Here is a 24,705-nt window from a genome sequence, read left to right as displayed (position 1 = left end):
GCTGCCTCTTCCCCCGATGCTGGAGGGGAAGTGTGGGAGCTTCAAGTCAGGGAGACTGTGAGGGCGAAGGGGAAGCCGAGGGCGTTGTGATGGAGCGCTGTGAGTGCGTAGGAAACCAGGGTGCCCCAGCTGATGAACCAGAAACAGAGAAAGCCCGTATGGTTTATTTTTTAAAGTACTTGCTACTCTTCTACGTAGCATTAAGGCTCCTTGTAAAATTTGAGCTTTAATGAAACCCAGAGTTTAATTTTGGAGAAACTAGATACTTGATTTGAGTGTATTCTGAAAAAAACCCAACCTAACCTATAACGCTTTTTAAACAAAATGTTTCACTTTAACTAAGTGAAACACAGCAGAAGGAAAATCTCTGCTATTCTCTCTGCTTTGCAATGACAAGCTAGGAAACAATGTCAATGAGATTAACTATTGGAAAACTACATAATTCCATGATGCTGGCAAAGGCAAATAATCTAAACTGGTGTGCCCTTGTTCTGAGACCACTGTTTTCAATCGAGCCTAGTATTTCACGGCAGTGTATGAGATATGCTCCTGAACTTGACCCTTTTCTCCAGTCTTCTGGAATCTGTTGTTCTTTGCTGTTGATATCTCAGATATCAGGTCCTGACACCTGAGCTATTGCGGGATATGGCTTAATAGGAAGCAAAGGCTTGAGGGGAACAATGTTACAGGAAAGATGACAAACATATTCTTAAGTGACAAGAATGTAGAGGCAATTCACTTTCTTCCGCTATAAATGTTTGTAAATGGATTTTGTAGCTTGCTTCAATATCCTCAATATTTTCAGAGGACATCCTATGAGTGGTATATTCCAAAAGGAATCCTGAAGACTGGTTGGATGAACAAACACCTGAATTTGGTTCCAGCACTTGTGGTGGTATTCTATGAACTAGACTGGGATGAGCCGCAGTGGAAGGAAAAACAGTTGGAGTGTGCTACTCGAGTTGAAATTGTCAGGTAGATTTTTTTCACTTGGTTTGTAATATACTGCAAGCTAATATAAGTGTGAATTGCAAAATCTGTTTGCATTCTAGAACATATAATTTTTTTTTCTTAAACACAAATTAAGGGGAACTTGAACTTTGCTTTTTAATGTACAACTCACAGTAAAAAACTTTTTTAATGGTTTATTTGTAAAAATTACTTAAGTAAAAACAGCCCCTGAAATTTTACTTGCTAAACTCAGCACAATTGATTGTTCTGTCCCAAAAGAGAGAAGACAGCATTCTCTGAATGATGGAGCATGTTGTTGTGTTTGGCCTTTACACCTATGTAGCATTCTTCCAGTGCTTCTATCTAGACTGAAATCTTATTTTATTCTGGTTATTCAGAAATAAGAAGTGAAGCCTTGACACTGTGCTATGTTGTCTTTATTTTAGGCAAAGTTTGCAGGGAAGAAATACCAAAGTTGCTGTGGTTTTGATTCAGAAAAAGACACCATTGCCCCCAGGTACTTAACAACTCTATGCACAGTTGTGGAGTTCTCATATTTCAGAAGGCTCGGTGGACTGAGCTGACTGGTTTGTCACATTATCTGTGGTTCTTCATTTGATGTCATCTACATTTATTAAATGCACTGTGACTGTAGGAAGGTGTAAGGATAGAGAGAGCATTCAGGGCAGTTGACCCTAAACATTTGATACTTTTATCCCTGACTTCTCCCTCTTAAGTCCAAGTGCATTTTTTGATACACAGGATCAAAGATGGTTTGTATAGTAATACCTGCCTTCTTGTAAGCAAGTTGCATTTTAAACATTGCTTGAGATCAGGAAAACCAGTGAAAGCATTGAGAACTTAGAGGGAAGGGTATTTGGTACCTACAGAGGTTTTTCATCTTAACTTGGTTTTAATCAGTAAAATTTTGGAGCTATGTGGAGCTGTGAATTGTGATACACTTTAACCTTACATTTCTGTAGAGCTACTGTGTGCTTTCTAGTGTCTGGCAAACCATTTTTTGTTTTTTACTCTACCTGCTGTATGTGTTTGTTTCTTCTGGACGCTATTGTATTTCACAAGACACAGGATACTTAATTCTGTGACAGATGAAAAACTTACATCATGCTTGTAGTTTTTTGCTAAAAACTGATAGAAAATTTCTGCAATGTGTTCTGCTGGATGAAGGATGGAGTACTCTGAAAGAAGTAGGAAAGAATGTGCTCTTGGTTTTATCTTTATGATTTTCAATACTGTTTAGATCTTTAGGTCTACCTAAGGTTCATAACCTGACCTTTAAGCTTTTAGAGCTAGTTTGACATGGCAGCACCACATACCACTTACTTGCGCTTTCCTTGACTTCACTAGGGGAAGATGTTATTGCATCAGAGAGGGCAGCAGCTTTATGTAATGCTTGTGACCTTTCTGGAAAATCACTCTTTGTACTTCCACACACTGATCATCTTGTTGGCTATATTATAAGGTGAGTGTAAACCCCTGTCTTGCTCTCTTTGCTGACCATGGGCTGGCTTACACGACACCAGTCCTGCTGGCACCAGATGGTGCACACTTGTCTCAAAGGGGAAGAGGGATCTCTGCACAAGAGTTAGCAGAGCTCACTGAAGGGGCTTTAAATTAGACTTAAAGTGGGAAAAGGATAAAACCAGTTTCACTAAAGATAAGCCTGGGATCGGCATGCCAGTGTTGGACTATAGGTGTGCTAGCGAGGGCCTTCATTCTGCTGGCTCAGTGGAGGTAGTGGATGGAAATGCATGCAGTGCTGTGTCCAGTTCTGGGCACCTCAGTGCGAAAAAGACATTGAGATGCTGGAGTGTGTCTAGAGGAGGGCAATAGAGCTGGTGAAGGGTCTGGAGCAAAAGCTTTATGAGGAGCAGCTGAGAGAGCTGGAGTGTTTAGCCTAGAGAAGAGGCTCAGGGAAGACTTTATTGTTCTCTACAACTACCTGAAAGGAGGCTATAGTGAAGTACAGGTTGATCTCTTCCCCAGGGCTTCCCTTCAAGCCATAGGATGAGAAGAAATGGCTTAAGTTGCATCAGGGGAGATTTAGATTGGATATCAGGAAAATTTTCGCCTTCACAAAGGGGTTATCAAGCATTGTTACAGGCTGCCTAGGGAAGCGGTTGAGCCACCATTCCTGAAGGTGTTTTTAAAAGACATGTAGATACTGTGCTCAGGGAGAGTAGGATGGTTTAGTGGTGGACTTCGCAACAGGTTTACAGTTGCATTTGATGGTCTTGAAGATCTTTTCCAATCTAAACAGTTCCATGATTCTAACAGAGGTGTTGAGAGAGGTTGTAGGTTGAGATGACTGCTATGTGGCACACTCATTGTAGACCAGCTGTGAGTGTTTTACCTGTTTGCTGGAATTCTTTAGGTTATTCTGATGAATTCCACACAATTTTGTTCCTCTGTGAGGTTGAGTAATGACAGTCAGAGATGCTGCTTTTAAAGAAATATGATTAGATATCCTAAGATGTTCCCTTTCTTGAGTCAGGTAGAGGTAAAGTGGGCTTTTCTACTTCTGCAGTGGTTTTGGCCCTGCTGGTTCTAAACGATTTTCCTTACAAATGTGTTCCTAGGTTTAACTCTTAGCAGGGTTTTGGTTTTTCCCTCCCCTCCACTTCATGATCTTGTCGTTCTCTCTTTCTATATATGCTAAGTGGCATCTATCTGGTTGCAAATATTATGTCTTTGTCATTTTATACATTTCTTGTGCCTTCTGTTTTCATATTTACAGGAACTACAACTTCAGATAAATTAGGAAGGCCTTTCAAAAACAGATTGAGGAAAACTAGACAGTCTTGTGTAGATCTAAAAAGAAGGGCTCAAACTAAGGCAAATCGTGGTTTACTATAATAAGTTTTTATTTTTCCATATATTCTCAGGGAGAGTAGGGGTCACAGTCTGAGAGGCGAATTCTTCTTTCACCTTCATATTTATGTATGAACAGTATAATTCTCAACATTAATTGATGCTGTTATTGAATCCATGCTGCTCACAAACTGCCACTGGAATCGATCAAAATTAAGTAACCGTTACTTCTAGCTTTTCTTATTTTTTTCAGTGCTAAATTGAGAATATAACAACAGAACTGGTACTTCAGCCTTTGTTTCCTGCATGTGTCAGTGCTGTTGCATGTATTCCTCTCCTGGATTTGGATCTTGTTCTAGTTGATTTTACTCCTTACAGCTTGATCATACAGCATATGCTCTTTAGATCCTCATATATTGCATTTGGTGTTCTTGTCCTCTTTGTGTTCTCCTCCTGTGAGTTGCCTTGGGCTGTTTCTCTTGCAGACAAGTTCCACTGTTACCTCTGCAGCTGATGTAGCTGTTGATGTTTGGACAGAATGATGAAACCTAGTCTGTACCCTCATAATTTTATTTACTGCTGTTTTTTCCTTCCCACTCCTTCTCCCACAGTCCAGCAAATAAGATGCTGTTCAGACATATCCTGTGACCCTCAGCAAGGTTTGCTTGTTTTGACTTAGGGCCATCTCTCCACTTTCTACTGCCTTGCAAAAATCAGAATAGCTTATCGTCAGACTATCTTAAATACTGGAGTTCATTGTATGAGAAGTTAGTATATAAAGCTCTCAAACTTACTTGTTGTTCTTCTTACTACCCCTTTTGTGAAAGGTTTTTGTCTGCAGACTTACCCTGTGTGATGACTTAAAGAAGAGTTCAGTAATATCACAAGGTCCTTTGCCAACGCTGAAATAAACATGATTAAAAGTAACTTATTTTGAAGAACTTCAGAATTTCTTTGTATGTGGGAGAAACTTTGTGAAACTTATGAGCAACTTTGTTGCAGGTTGGAAAATGCTTTTTATGAGCATGCACAGACTTACTACTACACAGAAATAAGAAGAGTTAAATCTCATAAGGAGTTCTTGAACAAAACCACTCATCAGGTAATGTTACCCTATTTTGAAATACTGTGGAAATTATATCGCATGCTAAAACATGAAAATAAGAGTTTGTTGCTTAAAGGTTTTTATTCCCCCCTTCCAATTTGAGGTGTTCTTTCTTAATATAGGAAGTAAATCTGGTTTTATTTTCTGCAGTTTAAGCTTTTATTTTGGTTGGGTTTTTTCTTACATTTGTCTTCCTCACATCTTCCTCAGAAGAGCTGCAGGCCGAAATTAAGTTCTCAAATTAAAAAAAGAAAAACTTCTCACTTATCTACATGGTTTAACCTATTTGAGTGGAGTATCTTAAGTTGTGGGATGTATTTCCCTTAGATATTTTGTACTCACAGTTGCACTTGATTTCAGTTTTTAACTTTTGCTTTTCAAATCCACTCAGACACATTATGTTCTGTTGTGATTGCCAGCTTCCCTCTCTTGGAAGCTGGAATCCAAGTGGTGAGCTCCAAACCACAATCAGCTCTGTTGGCATAGAGATTTTGAGGTGTTACAAAGCCTCTCTCTTGTGCCAGAGTAACAGGCTTTGAATAGATGAAATCTGTTGAAAGATCACTGCTGTGTCATGGTGGCAAAGAGAACTATTAGGAAACAGTTGCACAGTCAGTTTTTCAAGTCAAGTGCTGTGTTATGTAAACCTCTGAAGTTACCACCTGTATCTCTTTGTACGTAACAAGGTGTGTCTGGGTGTTTGTGAATGATGTACACTGGTTGTGTTTTGCAGCTTTTGTTTGTTAGACACCAGTTCAAAATAGCCTTCTTCAGTGAGCTGAAACAGGATACACAGAATGCCCTCAAGTAAGACTTGTGTTATCTTCCCCCATCCTCTCTACCCCAAATTACTGCTAAGCCATGAACTGTGACAGATACTTTCCTGAATGCAAAATTATTTAAACGCATACGTAAGGGGGGTAAGTTCTTCACTGGGAAGAATGCTCTGATTGGAAGACTGTTTCTCACTGTCAGCAGTCCTGTTCTAGAACTTTATTACCATGTGTGATTTAACTCTTATTATTCCTGCTTAGGAATTACAGAACTGCATATAATCTTGTGCATGAATTGAGGGCTCATGAAACAAACATGCTGGAAATCAAGACCATGGCAGGATTTATAAATTACAAGGTAACAACTGTACTTCTAGTCATTGACAACTGTTACTTAAAAGAAAAAAGTTGATGCACCTTTAACAGGGAAAGGCTGTAAAGTTCCATTTTATATTGCTTTTACAGAGATGGATTAGAAATAGTTATCATTGGAACACCAGTTATGCTCAGACTTGCAGAGACTTCTGAATTCTACACAAAAGGAGATCCTTAGCTGAAGCCTGGGATTATCTTGAAGGATTTGAGTTCATTTGAGATGCAGTCTTCTGAAAGACTAGACTCTAACTCTCACTCTGTGCAAGGAAAATGAACACCAGGGCTGCTTGTTCCTTGAATGTTTTTGTCTTCTTGCAAAGATTAGGCCAATATAGTTCAGTTGCTTCTTGATAGGAGGAAGAAAGTAACTGTCTAAGAATCAGTCCATACTTCTGTGGTATTTTGGGGGCTTTTAGGTAAAGCAAAACTATCCCACCATTTACAAGAATCTTGGAGTTGGATTCCATCGAATTCCATTTGTGGACTGCAGGCTTCAAAATAATGGTCTTTCTAGAGGCTCTGAAGATCCCTGTTATATTTGGCAGTGAGTTGTGCACTCTTCCCTTGATGTCTTGGGGAAGAAGGGGATGATCAATCGTATTAGATGAAGTAGAGCACCACATTGTTTCAGGTGTAGTACATTATGGTTTATATCTACTTTTGTCTCTCTGTTTTTTATGCAATTTTTGCTCTTCAGAAATATGTAAAATAAGTAGGGGGAGGGTGTGTGGGGGGGTCGAGTGCTAATCCTTAGCAGCCTAACAGTGGCTTTTCATCTTATTTTTATTTTTTCCTAGATCTGTCGCCTCTGTTTTCAACATAATACTCCACTGGATGCTATTGCACAGTTCAGGAAGCATATTGACCTATGCAAGAAAAAAATAGGAAGTGCAGAACTGGCTTTTGAGCATGCAGCTTGGATGTCTAAACAGTATGTTTTTGCTTAGTAGTGTCTTAGATAAGCAGTGAACTTCAAAAAGTTTACTTTATACAAAGTATAAAGTAAATATACAAATACACAAGTTCTTAGTTCTCTAAGTGATACACAAGAACATAAAATACACTGTTGTTCTGTTTTGCATCAATCATTAACTACTTTTCTCTTTGAGTGAACAGAATATGACACAAATGCAGCCATAGAACTTAGACGCAAAAGTTCAGAGAAGTATAATCTGTCTTAAGAGTAACCAGAACTTTTAATTGTAGGGTACCTTTCGGTTCAAATTGCTGTTCTGTACATAATATTGGTTATGAATGTTTTTTTAACAGGTTTCAGGCTTTTGGTGACTTGTTTGATGAAGCAATTAAGCTGGGATTGACAGCCATTCAAACTCAGAATCCAGGTTTCTATTACCAGCAGGCAGCCTACTATGCACAGGAACGGAAACAGCTAGCAAGTATGCTTTGTAACCATGATGTAAGTTGGGAGGGGAAAAATGCTTGGTAATTAACCAGATAGTGAATTAGCTAATGTAGTCTTAAATGGAAGTGAGACAATCTGTAATATGTGTAAATGAAATCCATTTCATTTCAAAGGGTATGTGTCTTTGTGATGCTTGTTAACATTACCTGTATTTGTTATCTATGGAAAAAGTTGCCCCAGAACAAATGCATTTATTACAACTAATTCTGACATGTTTTTAAATTTTTTTTGTATACTTTCTACATCTCTGGATGCTGGAAAACTCACTTTGTTTTTCCAGTATATTTATATATGCACTGTATCTGGTGGCTTACAGGAAACAGAGAAACAAGAGCATTAGTATATGGGGGGTATTGTCTTGGTATTTTTCTGGCACCTACCTGGCAGAAAATGAAACATGAACCCTTTTAATTACTGTATTTGAATTTACAGTCCTCTGTGACATATCCCAGTCCAGACCCCCTGGAAACGCAAACTGGAGTGCTTGACTTCTATGGGCAAAGAGCATGGCGGCAAGGAATATTAAGTATGTTTCTGTGTCTTGCATCTGTGGAGTTTGCACAAACTTATTTAGCTGCTTATCCTGCCAGCTGACTTAGTGGGCATCAGCACATAATCCCTGTTCCACTGAGATGGATGCAGGGCTGAGGCCTCACTCTCCTGTTAGCTGGTGGTATGACTTGAACAGGTGTCAGTTGGAAGCACAGGAAATGTGCTTGATCTCTAGAATAAGTAGAAAAAGGAACCTCAGGTTTTACAGGTCTTCAGCAAAGTTGCATAGGTGTACAGCAGCTCTGCTGCTGCTTTGTTTCTATTGCTGCCTAAGCTACCTGTAGTCACCGTGATGCAGGAATCTCTGACTGCAGTGAAATGTGATCCTGGAAAGAGAAGTCAGGGAACTGGATGCAGCAAAAATAATGATGTTTGTGAACACAATTGTTATAAATTGATCCTGCCATCCATGCTGTATCTTGTCAACTGCACATGGCAGCTTGGGACTGGGGTTTTTGTTGTTCTTCTGGAAAGGTTTTTTTGGTTTTGAAATGGATTGAGAGGATGCAATGACTGGATTTTAGTCTAAGAAAGGAATTTGATTTTCCTGTTCAGGAGGATGTTTCCTCAGAATTTCAGACTCGGCATTGTAACAGCTTTGAACTATATATGAATGTATATACAGTTTTGAGATCTTCATTGTTGTCTGTGGTTTTACTTCCCTTTCTCCCTTTCCATTTGGTCTTCTATATTCTCTGCATATTCTCTGGGCTTTACCACTTTATCGCTGCCCTCTTTTAAAGGTTTTATTTCATTTACTGTCGATACAGTACTGTCTAACCTCTTTCATCTTGCAGTCTTACTGTTCTAGAATTACTTAGAATCTACTGGTGAGGTTAAACAGTTTAAGATGAAGAGAAACTTTACGTGTCAATATATTAAAGTTTGGGGGTTTTTTTTATTCCAGCAAGAGTTTGTGGTCTTTTAAAGCCCTATACAGTTCTTAATACATTGGATTTCTCTATTGCTATAGAAATATAAGCTTGAATCCATACTTGAGATCAGATTGGAAAAGGGCTAATTTGTCTTGACATACGCACTTTAAACGTTAATAGATGCAATATAAGGACTAGGTGGTTTTACTGTAATTTGCTGATTTTGGGTAGATTCTTTTAAACAGAGGGAAAGATAGTTCTGTTCTAGAATTTCCCTTCTAGGGAGATATATCTGCCTGTGAGGTAAAAGAATGTATGAGTGTGTTTGAGTTGAAGCTTGCATTGCATATGCTCACAGTATAAATAGTTCCCTTTGGGTCTGGACAGAATTCCAGTTTCATGGATTTTTTCATTGTCTGATGCAGGCTTTGATCTTTCTGATCCTGAAAAGGAGAAGATGGGGATTTTATCCCTACAGCTAAAAGAGAAAAATGTCCTTCATTCGGTAAGTTTTATTCTTAAAAAAAAAATCTGTTTTTTTAACACGACCCTGATGTTTGCATATATAATGATATCAGTAATGGTTTTATCTGCTAGGAGCTAATAATCACTTTGTTGAGTAATGCTGTCGCACAGTTCAAGAAATACAAATGTCCAAGAATGAAAAGTCATTTGAGTGAGTATAGATAATCAGATGCATTTTTTAAATTAGATTTTGCAAAGGCTTTCAGTAATGATCTGTGTTGTTGGTTTTTTTTTTTTTATCAGTGGTTCAAATGGGAGAAGAATATTACTACGCTAAAGATTATGTCAAAGCTTTGAAGTGAGTATCTTTCATGACTGCTTCTTTTACATGCTATCTTCTCACTAAGACCCCGTGACTGCGATGGAATAATGTTGGAAGCTCGTGTAAGATGCTCCTTGTATCTGGCTGTGATTGAAGCACAAGCTATTGAGTCTATGAACCCCACTTATATTAAAGAAAGCAAAACAGATGAGTCAGTTATTAGAGCATAAAAAGTTCCTGCTCTGAGCTGTTGTGGGAGTTTGCCATATTGGGCAAATATTATCTATTTCTAGCTCACTGATTGAGTGCTGTCTGTGTGTCTCTCCTGTTTGAAGTAGAAGAGATGTATTTACTGTGGTTAGTAGCTGACTGCACTTTACATGGAAGAGAAGAGAGGCTGCAATAAGCAGGTCAATTTGTTTCAAGCCTGATTGTTCTATGAACAAGCATTTTTTATGTTAGGTAGATTTTTCTGAGGTAGGCAGAAATCTTTGTCTTAAATAGTTGAGAAGGGTTAAAAAAAAAATCACTTCTCTGCTTTGCTAGTAACAGCGGTCAGTATTAGGAATGTGTTAAGGTGTGTGGTTTTGCCCGATAATGATTGATGCATGTGTTGTGGATGTTTGTAACACTTGAAGGGAGTAGGGGATAGGAAGTTGGAGAGAAAAGAAACATCTTGGCTTAAGGAACATTAAATTTCTTCAGTTTGGAAGGGGGTTTGGTTTGTTTTTCTAAATACTTAATGCATATTCAATAGTAAGGTGTATTTTTAATGCAATACTGGACGAAGGCACTTCTGTCCAGTTGCTGTTTTGCTAGTTCTTTATGTGAAGACAGATGAGTTTTCTTGTTGTTCTCTTGTGAAAATTTTTCTAGCTCAAACTAGAAAATTCAGGGAATAAATGTTTCTTTATCATAGTTTCATGCTGTTTGCAACAAATCATTGCCATGTATGAATAGTAGACCTAACTTTAATCTAGCACTTGTATTAGTGAAGATGAATTTTGTCTTAATGATACCAAATAAATGCAAGCCTCTAAAAATATTGGTGAGCATAACTTGTTTTCTCTCAACTTTGCTGTGTTGCAGGCTCTTGGATTATGTTATGTGTGAATATCGCAGCGAAGGATGGTGGACCCTCCTCACTTCCATATTGACAACAGCACTCAAATGTTCATATCTGATGGCCCAGCTGAAAGATTATATAACCTATTCTTTAGAGCTACTGGGTAGAGGTATTCTTTTAGAAAATACACTCGGCCTATACAGAAAAATTTAAGTACATGTATTTTGAAATATGACAAATCATTGTCAGACACAGTGCTTACAATGCTTCAAATTATTTGACTACAAAGTAACTGTGTACTTGTGCTGGATTTTTACTACTTTCTGCAGTACACTGGAGTTGAGTTTTCTTTCTCTTCTACTATAAAATTCCTTGCATTCAAATAGATTCTGTCAGGATATCTGAGACACAGTTTCATTTGAGACTGTTCAAATAATGTAACAGGAACTTCCTGAACTTTGGGATGGGAAAGAACTGTAGTATAGCTAAAAGAGAAAAGCATTTTTTTTCTAATAACAAGGCTAACATGATTTTTCTGGACTTTAATGTCCCAAATATGCTTCTCCCAGACTTTTTATAGAACTCCGCTGATGAAATATGCGTGTGGGATGTTTTAGGGAAAAAACGTGGCATAGGATGGCTCCACAGTAACAGTGCAAGCACTCTGGTCCATGTAATGCCTGCTCCTTGACATGGCAGAAATAATCCTTTTGGGCGCTAAATTGCTAATATACCACTATTACAGCTGGTGTGGTAAAAATGGGTTTGCATCTTCTTATAGCTAACCAGGCTACTCTGCTTTGTATTGAAGAGTAACAAATGGTGCAAAGCCATCTTTCTTCAAGAAAAGAATGCTTATTTTAAAGAGTCCTTGTTTCTTCCTGTCACCATCTGTAGTTGTTTTTTCTAGTAGTATCTGAGCTGGCCTCTTTGCATGTTCCAGACTTTTCTATGCTTTCTTTTGTTTTTAAATATAAACAATAAGAAGCTATAAGCATTATCTTCTGGGGCTTTGCTCCAATAAATCACAAAATGGTTGTCTAACCAAGAAATATTTCCCTTGGTTCTAGCGAAAGTAAGAGGAAACATTTAAAATGGGAATGTACTTCATTACTGGTTAGACGGATGTCAGAATTTTTTTCCCAGGAATGTGATATGTGAAAGATGCAATCTGAAGGAAAGATTTATTGTTAAATTAAAAAAAAAAAAAAGTAGAGACCCTTGCTTCTGTCTTGTAATCTTTATTTTGTTCTGTTTATTAGCATCTACTCTTAAAGAAGATCAGAAATCTCGAATAGAAAAAAATCTCATAAAAGTTCTAATGGTAAATGGCAGAACTCCTACTATTCCCTTTTAAACAGTCCTAAGAGTGGTCAGTGTCTGGTACCCTTCTTTTATTGTTCTCTGTAATCTTTTGCCTGCATACAGAATGAAAGCCCTGATCCTGAACCTGATTGTGACACTGCTGCTGTGAAAGCATCACAGAAATTGTGGGCTGACCGTGTTTCCTTGGCAGGCAGTAATATTTTTACAATAGAAGTCCAAGATTTTATACCATTTGGTAAGTAAGAAAGCAAATTTACACCAGATGATAAATTTGGATGTAGTTATACCTTGAAAATGACTAATTAGGATGAAAATACGAAGGGTGTATTAAAGCCAGCAACAGTGCTCCAGCATTGCTCTGTTCCTTGTCTAAATCTACAGGATAAGAAATAATGAGAGAAGTCAGTGATCTCTTATCCCTGATATGGATTACTAAGGAATTCTCTGCTTTTTGAAAGACTTCTGACATTCTGGTGTTCTTTGAAGTAGGACTCTGAGGAAAGAGGGCAGAATGTTTGCAAATACTCACTATTGAAAAGAGGGCATGAGTGACATTCGAGTGTACAGGACTGTCTGCTTTCTGCTGGATATCTGCATCTCCTCTCTTCTGCGAAGGTTTTAGCCAAGTGCTGAAAAGTGCCTTTCTGTGACAGTGTTAGTAGCCAAATTTGTCCCACTTGCAAAAGAGAGTTCTGAGAGTATACACAGCCCAATTCTTGCCACAATTATTTCAGGAGTGTGCTTCTGGAATTTAATGTTATAGTTTATGTTTAACACCTACTTCTTGTTTCTCTTTCTTTTTTTTTTTTTTCCTTTTTTAAATTCCAGTACAGTGCAAAGCAAAATTTCTTGCTCCTAGTTTTCATGTTGATGTTCCTGTGCAGTTTGATGTATACTTGAGAGCTGATTGTCCTCATCCTATCAGGTTCTCTAAGCTCTGCATCAGTTTCAATAATCAGGTACCTATGTTCTAACTATATCTGACCTAGTGATAGAAACTGATAATAAGAATGGAATAACATTTTAGTGTTTTTAAACATTAAAAAAAATCAATTTTTTTTCCAAAAAACTACGTTAATACTTAAGCTGAAAGGTATTTGGTTTTTTTATGTATTATCTATCACTTTTGATGAGTACATTGATACTGGAATAAGACTCTGAAATGTGGTCTGATCAGTTCGTCTGTTGTATCTGTTTTTTTCTGTGAAGCTTGCTAAAGTTTCAGAAGGATCATTTTAATGTCTTATTTCTTGAGATTCATGAAGTTACATTAGTATAAAGGATATCTTGTGTCAGAGAATTGCACTGTAATTACTTGCTGGTCTAACTTTGGTATTGTGAAAAGTAGGAAGAACCCATAAAATTTGATCCAGTAACACAGAGCCTTAATATTTGCTATATTGCCATTACTCTCTAAAGATGTCTTCAGTCTGAATGTATCAACTTTTTTCACCACTCCTCCATTGTAGGATTACAACCAATACTGTGTTGTAGAAGAAGCCTATCAGAAAAGTGATATTCTAGAACAGTCATCACAAGGAACAATGTGCTTAGTGCCTGGCAAAACAAGAAAGTTCTCTTTCAAATTTGTTGCAAAAACTGAAGATGTAGGAAAGAAGATTGAGGTTTGTCCATTTGTTTTGTACCCTTCTAACTGTTACATACCATGAACTCAAACTCCAGTGTGCCTCTAATCTGGCACCAGTTAAAAAGTCGCTGCAGTTCCGAATGTGTGAATTCTTGAAAGTGAGTATCAAGAGTGAGTGAAAGTATTGACAATGACAAAACACAAAGAAAATCACAAAAACTGAAGAATTGTTTCAAGAATTTTTTTAAACTTTAAAAAAAAATATATATGCAATACTTAAAAAAAAATAAGTGAGAGGTGGTATAGCACTATGGGAGGGTAGGAAATTGCAACCTATTACACTGCTTGCACCTGAACATGAATACCTTTTCCACTGCTGTTTCATTAAATGAAATCCTGGGGTGGTGAGGTCCTCAGTCTCCAAGCTGTCAGAAGCTTTTTGATGGTACATGTATTTATGATGTTTGTGTACATTGGAAAACTATCTTCCTACAATAGGTGGTCAGAAGACTCACCAGTTGGTGTTTAAATTTGTGTCTCTCAGATCACTTCTGTGGATTTGATCCTGGGGAGTGAATCTGGCCGCTGTGTGATTCTGAACTGGCGAGGAGGAGGGGGAGATGCTGCCTCATCTCAAGAAGCCTTGCAGGCAGCACGGTCCTTCAAGCGGAGACCTAAGCTTCCAGATAATGAAGTGCACTGGGACACTTTGACTATTCAGGCAAGCACTATGTGAGTAACAAGTTGGAAGTACGTATATGATGTATCATTGTGAGTCTCCTGTGAAGCCCTGATCACTCTGCTTAAGAAAATAGAAGTCTTGTTTGGACTTCTTCATACGAGCCTTTTAATATGTCTTTGCTTAACTGGGGATAAGATAGACACTATTCAGTTCTTTAGGACTCTTGAGGCTCCAGATAGCTAGAAGCACAGAAAAAGCTTGCACTGATCTCTGAGCATACCAAGTACAGTTTAGTTCTCCGCCTCACCTAACTTTGCCAGGCAGGCTTTTCCCAGATTTTTTGCAATTTAGGAGGTGTTACTGTTCTCTTACGAAAGCCATCACACAAGAATCCCCAAGAAACTTAATTTGTATTGAACTTATTAATAATGAAAAGAATGAAATTTGATTGTGGTTGATGCAGGTCCTTTTTTTCTTTCCTTACAGAACATCTGAACCATTCATGCTTATTACTGGGGTTCCAAACTGGTCTTTTTTTATCAAGTTGTTCCCATCATGTTGTTTTTCAGGAGTCTCACATCTCTTAGTTTAATAGGCCACCAATTGTGGGAACTCTCTTAAACAATAGGATGTTTTAGCCTCCTTTAAACTAGGCTTAATAGCATGCTGTTTAAGAAACATACAATAACTGAGTCTTTTCTCTTAAAGGATTATTTCTAGAGTGCCGAACATTTCTGTTCAGCTCCGTCATGAACCCCCTGCCCTGACAAATGAAATGTATTGTTTGATTGTGACAGTCCAGTCACATGAGGAGACAGTGGCCAAAGATGTCAAGCTTACAGCAGGTTTAAAGCCAGGTATTTGGGGTTATTTTCTTTTAATCCAGCAGTCTCATAATTGTCTCCTTGTTCTGGATGCAATGCAGAGAAATATAGTAAACTGTTTTCCCACAGTAACTAAAAGCCAAACCAAAATGAAAGTTGGGAATGATGAAATACCAGTGGTAAGAACAACAGCTAACAAACTGGTTCAGTTATGATTATTTTAGCCACTGGTTGTCTGTGGTGCTTACATGGATATTTTCAGAATCTAAATCTTTTCAAGTTTGAAAGTAAATGTGGAAGCTTTTGTATTCCTTTCTAACTTTTTATTCAATTTGCTTGTAACTGAATTTTTTTTTACCCAAAGAGAGATAATTTTCTTGCTGAGCTGAAAGCACTAGACACTGCTAGATAAATGTTTTTTAATTATAGACTTAGTGGGTTTTCTCTCACCCACCCTGCTTTTTTTTTTTCCCTGCCCTGGACAACATGGTTTGGTTTTTAAATCACTTGAAATTTGGGGAGCAATGGAGCACTGAGGCAGTATTTCTTAGACTGCAAAGGAAAAAAATGCAGATATTGTATGTCTAAGTCCTAGCTATCTGTATGTAGATACTGCTGACTGTTTCCAGCATGTGAAGCCCAAATGTTATACTCAGTACACCTCTTTGTAGCAATTGTTCTAAAAGATAAAAATATTTTTAAGCCACTAGCATATAGGATGCTATATGTTCTGTATATTCTGAAGTAGAACCACATTTCTATACAGTTGTATGGTTCATTAAAGTCAGTTCTTGAAACTTGTTTAATTGGATGTTTGGACTTGGCTCCTTAAGCAGTGTTTAATAGACAGTCTTTGTTTTCCTTAGTTTTTTTTTTCCTTCCTCAATCTTAACTCTTTACCATGGGATATGCAAGGTCATTGTGGGCTTGCTGATTGCATTACAAGAACAATTGAAATCTGACATTTCAGTTATAGGGAGGGTGATGTATTTTCCACAGTTGCAACTCTTTGGCAAGGTGTGGCTTGTTTTGCTTTGAAAATTATCCCATGTAATTGCAGTAATGCCATTATTCTAGTTGAGCTCTGACCGAAGAATGGTGTCATTTAACATGTATACATTTCTTTTTATGTATGTTCAACACTGACTTGAAAGAAAAGTTTTAAAAATATGTGAAATCATTAAACCGTGCTCTTGAAAACAAAAGAATCGTGGAACAGTGAAACTTCCTTTCTACTTCATTATAGAGTACCAAGAAAAACTTGATCACATAATCCTGTTGCATTGCATAGATGGTAGGGAACATCTAGATATGATGTCTGATTTTTGAGATTTTTTTTCCTGGCCCAAAGAGATGAAACAATAAACTTGCAAGGGTGTAAACGGTTCAACTTAGATTTGACAACACCTTAAAATTTTTTATCTTCTGCTGGCACTTTTGAAAGATTCTCTCAATGAAATGAACTGTGTTAATTCCTCACGCATTGCTTTTTGAGATTGTTTATTCTTTTTAGTTATTGTTTTCATGCTTTAGTGATGTAAGCCTGTGTGGATATGAACACTGTTTTTAATCCTAGGGCAAGATGCCAACCTGACTCAGAAAACTCAGGTGACTCTTCACGGAACAGACACATGTGATGACTCTTTTCCTGCACTGCTTCCTGATATCCCTGTAGGAGACTTGCAACCAGGGGAAAAGGTCAAGGCTTAAAACCTTACTTCTATATCATACTTAAGAAAACAGGGACCAACTAATAAAAGACTCTCTTTGATAGACTTCAGTTTACTTTTGGATTTCTGAATGAATAAATTAAATACTTACGGCATATTTTACCTACTGTTTACATGTAGTTTAGTATTCCTTTAATGAGATCAACTTTAGGACTAAATTGGAGAATAAGATATGTTCTGGGATTGATAATACAGCTGGGAGATATGAAATAAGGAGGCTAATTTCAACTGCTGATGAAATGCACTGCTAAATGGACAGTAGATAATAGTCAGCAAGTGTGATTCAAGATGGTAGAGGATCAAATATGCAGGCTTTGCACTAATCTGAAGTTCTGACTAGTAAATTAGAAGTCGCTTATGTCATATATTACACAATTATGGTTCTTTTTTTGTACTGTTAAGTAACAGACAAGCATCTGGAGCAAGCAAATCCAGTGAAGCAGCTGGAGTTGTGCTGCTATGGTTAAAATCATTCACTGCATGATCCAGATCATACATTGTAGGAGATTCATTATTGTCAAAATAATGCCCAGTCAGCTGTTGTCCTGTTGGACCAAGTCAGATGATTAACAACTTTTGGACAGCTCTAGGCCTAATTAACGTAGTTTAGATATAGCTCATACAGTCTCCTTTATTTTGCAGCTGGAAAAACCAATATACATCCGTTGTGGAACAGTTGGTGCAAGAATGTTTCTGTTTTACATTTCTTACTTAATCAACACTGTTGTTGAGGGGAAGGAAATCCTCTGCAGGTGTCACCGGGTAGGTTTTAAAGATGAACCATTTGCATTTTATGCAGATGAATTTGTGAAACACAAGAGATACTCTAAAATCTGTAATTTCTAGTATCTTAAAAACCTTGCCCGAAGATAGAATAAATACTAAATCAGCAGTATGGCAGCCCTTATTAGCATGAGCAGTTCCATAATTATTAGCAAAAGAAAAGTTTTCTGTATCAGTCTGTAAATATCTTTAAAAATATGTCCTTCCCTGGGGAGGATTTGGTTAAAATAATGGTTAAAAGTAACTTTACATTAGTAATCTTTGACATCAAGAGCATGGTCTTAAGCTGAATATAACTTTTTTTCCTCTCTTCTTGCCATCCCTTTTGTTACCTCTACAGGATGAAACTGTAACCATAGACACAGTATTTCCTTTTGATGTTGCTGTCAAATTTGTCTCCACAAAGGTACGTGTTTGAAAAGTTGTTCATGTTTTGGAATCACAGCACTTTGGAGTCACACTCTGTTTAGTTAGAAATAGTCAGAGCCTGTGTGTGTGTCTTGACAGCTGGAGCACTTGGACAGAGTATTTGCAGATATACCATTTTTACTGATGACGGACATCCTGAGTGCCTCTCCTTGGCCTCTCACTATTGTAACAAGCCAGTTACAGCTGTCAGCTTCCATGACCCCAGTAGATCAACTGGAATCTTACGTGGAGAATGGTAAGTTTTCTTAGAGTGTGTTCTCTATCAGTAGGATACTTTTTGTATAAATTGGGAGTAATAAAGGGGAACATTTTAAATAGTGTTTGTTTATTGAACTGTAAATAGAAGACAGCTGCTTAATACTTTAGTTGCTTGCCAGAATACAACTTGGACAGCAGCATGCTTTAAAATGTAGTTCTGCTTCACTAGGTCAACTAAATAGACTTGAATGATGGTTGGTAAACAAAAGTCTAAATGTAACAAACATAACGGAAAGCACCTGAAGTACTTTTGAAATGCAACTTCTTAGATATCCACATGAAAAGATACTCAATATTTCCAATGTTTCTGGGCTATATATATACCTTCTGTAATGCAAACACTTTACCATGAGAGAGAGGCAGTATGCAAAGGCCAGTGATCCATGTCCATGATTGCAGTCACAAAACTGAAAAATGTGAAGGGTAGGTTATAAAGAACAATCAGTAGTAAGCATCTTTCTTTTAATATTACCACAGTTTAGTAACTTATTACTTAAATTTTAAAAATTTATCTTGAAGATCTCAGCCATTAAAACTGCATCCATTAAAGAAGTGTGTTAGCTTTAAAGTTAAATAAATGGAATACTTAATAGTAGAGCTGATCCAAAATGTTCCAATGAAACATTGTCTTTGCATTTGTGGGCTCAGAGATGTGAATTATGTGTTCTATCAAAACTTTGGATCCAATGAGGTATTCTGGGTGGCTGCCTGACTGTGGGGCAGCTGTCCACTTGTGTAATCAAGGACTTGCAAGGCTCTTGTTCCTCTGTAGATTCAAGGGTTGCCTGGAAAAAAGCAATTCTTTCCCAGGTTCTTTAGTCTTCAAACTCTGATATTTCATCTTCAGCTTGTGCTTCATGGCTTCTGATTGATGCTCCTAAAGAGCTAAGTGCCAGGACATGTGAACCCTGTAGGTATTGACCATTCAGCTGTCCATCTTTTGGTCAATGTGGTTTTTTTTTTTTTAATATGAATGATAAATTTTGAAAGACTGGAACCTATTTTCTTAGCACTCTTTTAAAATCACTCTCTACGTGAAAGGGTACTTTTTTTTTTTAGTTCATTTGAGTGGAGCAAAAAGAAAAGAAGAAAAAGTGAAAACTCAGTTTCCCTGAAAAGCCAGTAGGTTTTTCTTGTGTTCCTTCTCTTCCCCAGCTCTCATCCATTTGAGAGGGAGAGGGAATGTGTCCATGTTCATTTTAAGTTTCAAGCATCAGAAACATCTTATGCTGATGTCTTGGAATTTGCTGTAGAAGTGTAGAATTTGAATTGGCATTATTTTGCTTTTTGTGTGTGTTTATGAGCTCTAAATTTGCAATGACTCATTCTATGTGTACATTATGATGCCGTTCAGAAAGTAAAGTGACATATATTTGTATGTGTTACCCTTTCATGTATTGGAATACTTCACAATCTATTGGATTTATACATTATGTTGATATACTTTGCAAAGATCTTCAAAGGCCTCTCTGGCTGAACACTTGTGTTTGTGTCATATTGCATTTCTAGACTTGGTGGCTTAGGCTGTTATTATGCTTTTATTTTAAACAAAATCTTGCTGATAGTTGTTTTACAGACAGGTGAGAGTGCCAGTGAGTGCTTTTGCCTTCGATGTCCTCCAGTTACTAATGCTAGTGGAGTGGCAACTGGATGTTATGTAATTTCCTGGAAGAGGTAAGCATCTCTTGGCCTTGATAAGGAGAGGAAGTAAGCTGGTTTTTTTTTAGGCATGAGAGTGAGTTGTTGGTTGTGGGGTTTTTTGCGAGTGGGGAGGAGTGCAAAAAACCAAAAAAACAGTTTTGTGTTTTCCTGTAACAAGCACTGTCTAGACTTTGGACCTACTAATTACTTCTTAGTTTGTATACTTGATACTTTATACAGTATAATATTCAACATGGTCTGCATTTGACTTTTTCCTGCAGAAGTTCACCTGTGGAAAGTGTACCTGTTGTAAACACAGTCATCACTCTACCACATGTGATTGTAGAGAGCATTCCCCTCCATGTTAATGCAGGTAATATTAATTTGGCAGCATACATTTCCCAATTAGAATTTTTAGGACTGCCAAAATTTTTACGGACCCCAGAGCTTCCATTTACCGTAGCGAAATACAGAAAAGTGGTGCTGAATATTATGGAGCTAGAGAAAGAAAGCATACCATCACTTAGACTGCCTCAAGGCTTGCTCTTCTTTCCCCACTTGAAGGGAAGAGGAGGTAGGTAGTTACACAAATGTGTTCTCCTAAAAGCTGTCAGTGGAGCTGACATAATACTCAGCCTGTGTTACGTGGCAGCACAGCAGCTGGAGTTACCTCTGTTGATGCTGCCTTCCCAGCAGGTTTCTCTAGATGCCTATGGCAACAATTGTTCCATCCACCCACATGCTGGGTGCATCCCAGGAAGAAACAGACTGGAGAGTTGGAGATGTTTGTTGGCAGGTGAATTGTTTCTCTTCTAGCACTTCACCTGCACTAGAACAGGGGGGATCGAAATGCCCACCAAACACACATAATTCCAAAGCTTTCCTTGGCTTGGTTTTATTTGTACTGAGATTCTTCCACTATCCTATCCTGCTACACTTTGAAGGAGCTTCCTGACAGTATCTGATTAGATTCTAGTAAGCTGAAAATAGTTAGCAGCAACCAAAGTGACTTCGTAGTTAGTACCATTGGGCAGTCTTAGGGCAGCTGGGAGGTTTGTAGCTAGATGTTGAAGAAGTGGTACTGAAAAACTGTAATGAAATTGCGTTCTGTTATTTAATCTGTTTCTAAAAAAAAATTGTCAGAAATGCTTTAGATGCCTAGTTCTTGTATCTTTTTTCCTTAATTTTTCACTGTTTTTTTCAATAGACTTTTTTTTTTTTTTGAGTGGAACTTGAAAATGCATTTTGTATTTGAGATTACTTATTTTCTTTCCAAAGATCTGCCATCATTTGGTCGAGTCCGAGAGTCCTTACCTGTCAGGTATCACCTGCAAAATAAGACGAATTTAGTCCAGGATGTGGAGGTGTCCGTGGAACCCAGTGATGCCTTCATGTTCTCTGGCCTTAAACAGGTACAGAATTGTCACATCCACTGATCCTGCTGGTTTATCTGGTAGTGAAGAATACATTGATTAGACTTATGCAGGTGTACAGAGAGGACAAACTCATTGTATTTAGATGTTTAAAGTATGGTAAATTCTGTCTGGAAGAATATATGGATGCAGACTCCATTTTTAAAAGGCCTAGATGGAAGCCTGACTTGGAGCTGTTTGTTATGTCGTGTATGGGTAATGTGGTGTTTCAGTGTAGAAGCAATGGTTTAACTAGAATCAGAAATTAGCTGCATTCTTTCCAGCTTCAGAAAGTAACCAGTGTATAAATAGAAAGTGAACAGGGCTTTTAGATACAGAACTTACTTACGGTTGTGGCTTCCTTTTTTTAAGATCCGACTAAGAATCCTTCCTGGCACGCAGCAGGAAATGTTATATAACTTCTATCCTCTGATGGCTGGGTATCAGCAGTTACCTTCTCTTCATGTTAACCTGATGCGGTTCCCAAACTTCACCAATCAGTTGCTCAGACGTTTCATACCGACACACATTTTTGTAAAGGTAAGGCTGTGAGGAGTGACTTGTGTTTAAATGCTCAGATTCTGGGGACAACCGCCCCAGCTCTGTTCAAAGCTGAGTGTCTCTAAGCAGACTAATATGTCCAGCTTGTAACAGGGTTACTTGCTTTGAACAATCTTGTGTTGTGCATTGGTGTTGTCAGCCAAAATCTTTAGGAAGTCTCTTTCAGTGCAGCATGTATTTGGTTACCACTAAATGAATGAGCTGAATGTGCTTGTCCTGTCCCTGTTGTTCTGTTCCATGTCTCACTCTGTAAAATGAGTTTTAAGGTTGCGTCTATTTTGAGCATAGCAGAGTGAGCTAAATATAATCAAATACTTTTAATACCATAATTTGTTGCACTTCTGAAAAAAGAAGTGTTTGAGCAACCCATATGACTAAGTTCAGAGACACTGTAGCATCCCACACCTCCCTAAATAACTTCTAAAAACACGTTCTGTCAGTGAATCAGTCTAGATTTTTTTTTTTCATAAGTGGTATAACTCTGAAGACAGTTAATCATGCCATGAAAAACAGGTCTTTTGACTTTTTAAGAATCATTTAAATCCATATGCCCAAAACAGTGCTTTCTCATTCCACTGCTGCTCTCTCCAGAATATTTTGTTCATTTTTTATTCAGACTTTTAACAAGCAAGGAGCCCAAAGACTTGTTTATATGATTTGAGAGGAACTTGTTCAGACATCTGTAATCATGTTTCTAGGAAATGGGCATGGCATTATTTCAATTTTGTTTTAAGCAAAAGAGATAGGCAGAACTTACTTTTTGAGTATGCTGTCAGTCACTGGCTCTTCTAGATTGGTTGTCAAGATGTCCTCCTAAGTAAATAGAAGAGGAATTTTTCCTCAAAAGTGTGGTGTTCACAAAACTCCTGTGGACTTTCAAGCTTCAGAATTCTTTGCTTTTGCTTTGGAATTGTCAGAACCTCAGAAAACCTTATTGTAAGGATGCCTTTTCTTCTTTAAAACTTCTTCCTTGCTCTCTCCTATCTCTAGTGATGTTGCTTCAATTCCTCCAAGAAACTGTCAGTCTCATTCCTGTTTTACACATTGATAATTAACAGCTTTCTATGCTGCAGTAATGCTCAGAGCTCTGATCAGCCAGGCCTTGTGCTGTGCTGTGCAGATGTGTATGGAGAAGGCATTTAACAGGGCAGTTGAGGAGCTGAGGCCTCTACCAAGTACTCACTGGGCCAAACTGAAATTCCAGTTTGATGTCCTTTGTGCCACTACTTGAAACCTTTAGAAGTAGGATAAGCTTAATGCTATACTTGGGTACCAGAGCTACACTGACAACACAGTGTGTTGCAGAGTTAGTTTCCTAGTAGTCTGTCTTTTCTGTTTAGGTGTGGGATATTTGGTTTGGTTTTTTTGAGGGGAGTTTGTTTGGGTGGCTTGTTTTGGTTTTGTTTTTTTTTTTTTTAATTCTCTGTCTTTATTTTCTTAAAGCCTCAGGGTCGTCAAGCAGATGACAACTCAATTGCAGCTGCATAACTTGGAGACCTGTACCTCTGCACTTAAAGAAAATGGGATGTTGCACAGAATATGTAAAGCTCACTTTGGAAACATGGCTTTGATTAAACCATAAGAATTAAATTTTATTTTGAAATTACAACTCTTAGCAGAACTAATGTTAAAAAAAAAAGCTAGTGTTTCATAGACTTCTTTAAGGGATAAACATGTGGGGAAAGCTTGGTGCTTTATTTAATGGGAACATTCTTTTGAAGTTAATTTTGAATGTCAAACTCTTAAAAGTATTATTGAGGCATATTAAATGTCTTGAGTATTTAAGTGAAGAAATGCTAATTCATTTGACCAAAACTGAAAGATGTTTTCACAGTTAACAGTTCAAGTGCAAGGTTTGTATTTACTATTAGAGATTTACAACATTGAAAATTATCATTTTTTACAGAAGTTTGTCCTGTGCCACTTGTGTTGAAGACAGAGCAGGTTGTGCAGTAGCACCGTAAATGACAAATGGTTGCATCGTACTGTTGCAATTGAGCAGCTTACTAATCCTTTAAAACCATAACTCTCAAAAGGCACTATTTCTCCTGGGTAAGCCATACATCTAATTTTGAATTCAGCAGCTAGTCTAATGAACAGAGATTCATTCATACCTGTTGGACTATCCAACCTGGAGCTGATGGGGTTTGGGGTTATTTTTGCACACACAGTTTCCAGATTAAAGACATGTCTTGATAGTCTCCTGCTGTGTGAATTTAAAAAATAGACATCCTACTGTTGTACAGCTCTGGACGAACTGGTGTTTAAAGTACAGTAAATTATGTATATATAAAAATTGCATTGTGAAAATTTGCTTTGTTTAACTTTCTAAATAATTACATTTTGATTGCTTGGGAAATACCTTATTTATTGTCAAAGTGAAGTTCTAATAAACTGCTTGTGACAGAGTACTTCTGGAACTGTCCTTAACTGCATTGCTTTCACAGTTGTTTCATAATTCTGATCTCACTTGTGGACTGATGCATCCATCTATGGCACTGAAGTTCAAAATAACATCTGTGAAACTTGAAGGAAAGCATGAGTAAAGTCCTGAAAAAATACATGTGAGGATATACTGTTTTTCCATGGAGTGCAGAGGTAGCTGAATTATGAGGGGTTTTTGCAATGTATAGGTGGGGATAAGAAGATGACTGACTAACTGTGCCAGGAAGAAGAAATGAAACCTTCCTTATTCTTTGCTTAAATGTACTGAACTAAGTGGCAGTCATGGA

General features: G+C 37.6%; 1 protein-coding gene across 1 annotated transcript; it reads left to right on the top strand.

Annotated features, from left to right (window-relative positions):
- Window positions 1-29: 29 nt before the first annotated feature.
- On the top strand, window positions 30-24,390 carry TRAPPC11 (trafficking protein particle complex 11). Its single transcript, XM_017744609.1, has 28 exons — window positions 30-975; window positions 1,398-1,468; window positions 2,320-2,434; window positions 4,786-4,885; window positions 5,622-5,695; window positions 5,923-6,019; window positions 6,834-6,967; window positions 7,306-7,453; window positions 7,892-7,985; window positions 9,312-9,391; window positions 9,484-9,562; window positions 9,655-9,709; window positions 10,763-10,908; window positions 12,002-12,063; window positions 12,168-12,300; window positions 12,894-13,024; window positions 13,535-13,690; window positions 14,198-14,385; window positions 15,044-15,192; window positions 16,736-16,857; window positions 17,532-17,651; window positions 18,013-18,078; window positions 18,180-18,336; window positions 19,925-20,033; window positions 20,282-20,373; window positions 21,279-21,412; window positions 21,785-21,952; window positions 23,417-24,390. Exons 1-28 carry the CDS (start codon window positions 755-757, stop codon window positions 23,459-23,461), a joined length of 3,246 nt encoding a protein of 1,081 aa, XP_017600098.1. The 5' UTR covers window positions 30-754; the 3' UTR covers window positions 23,462-24,390.
- Window positions 24,391-24,705: the final 315 nt, after the last annotated feature.

The sequence above is a fragment of the Corvus brachyrhynchos genome, unplaced genomic scaffold (assembly GCF_000691975.1).
Source record: "Corvus brachyrhynchos isolate BGI_N302 unplaced genomic scaffold, ASM69197v1 scaffold17, whole genome shotgun sequence".
Classification (NCBI taxonomy): Eukaryota; Metazoa; Chordata; class Aves; order Passeriformes; family Corvidae; genus Corvus; species Corvus brachyrhynchos.
The sequence above is the reverse complement of the archived record's forward strand: the minus strand, read 5'-3'. Positions and strand labels throughout refer to the sequence as shown.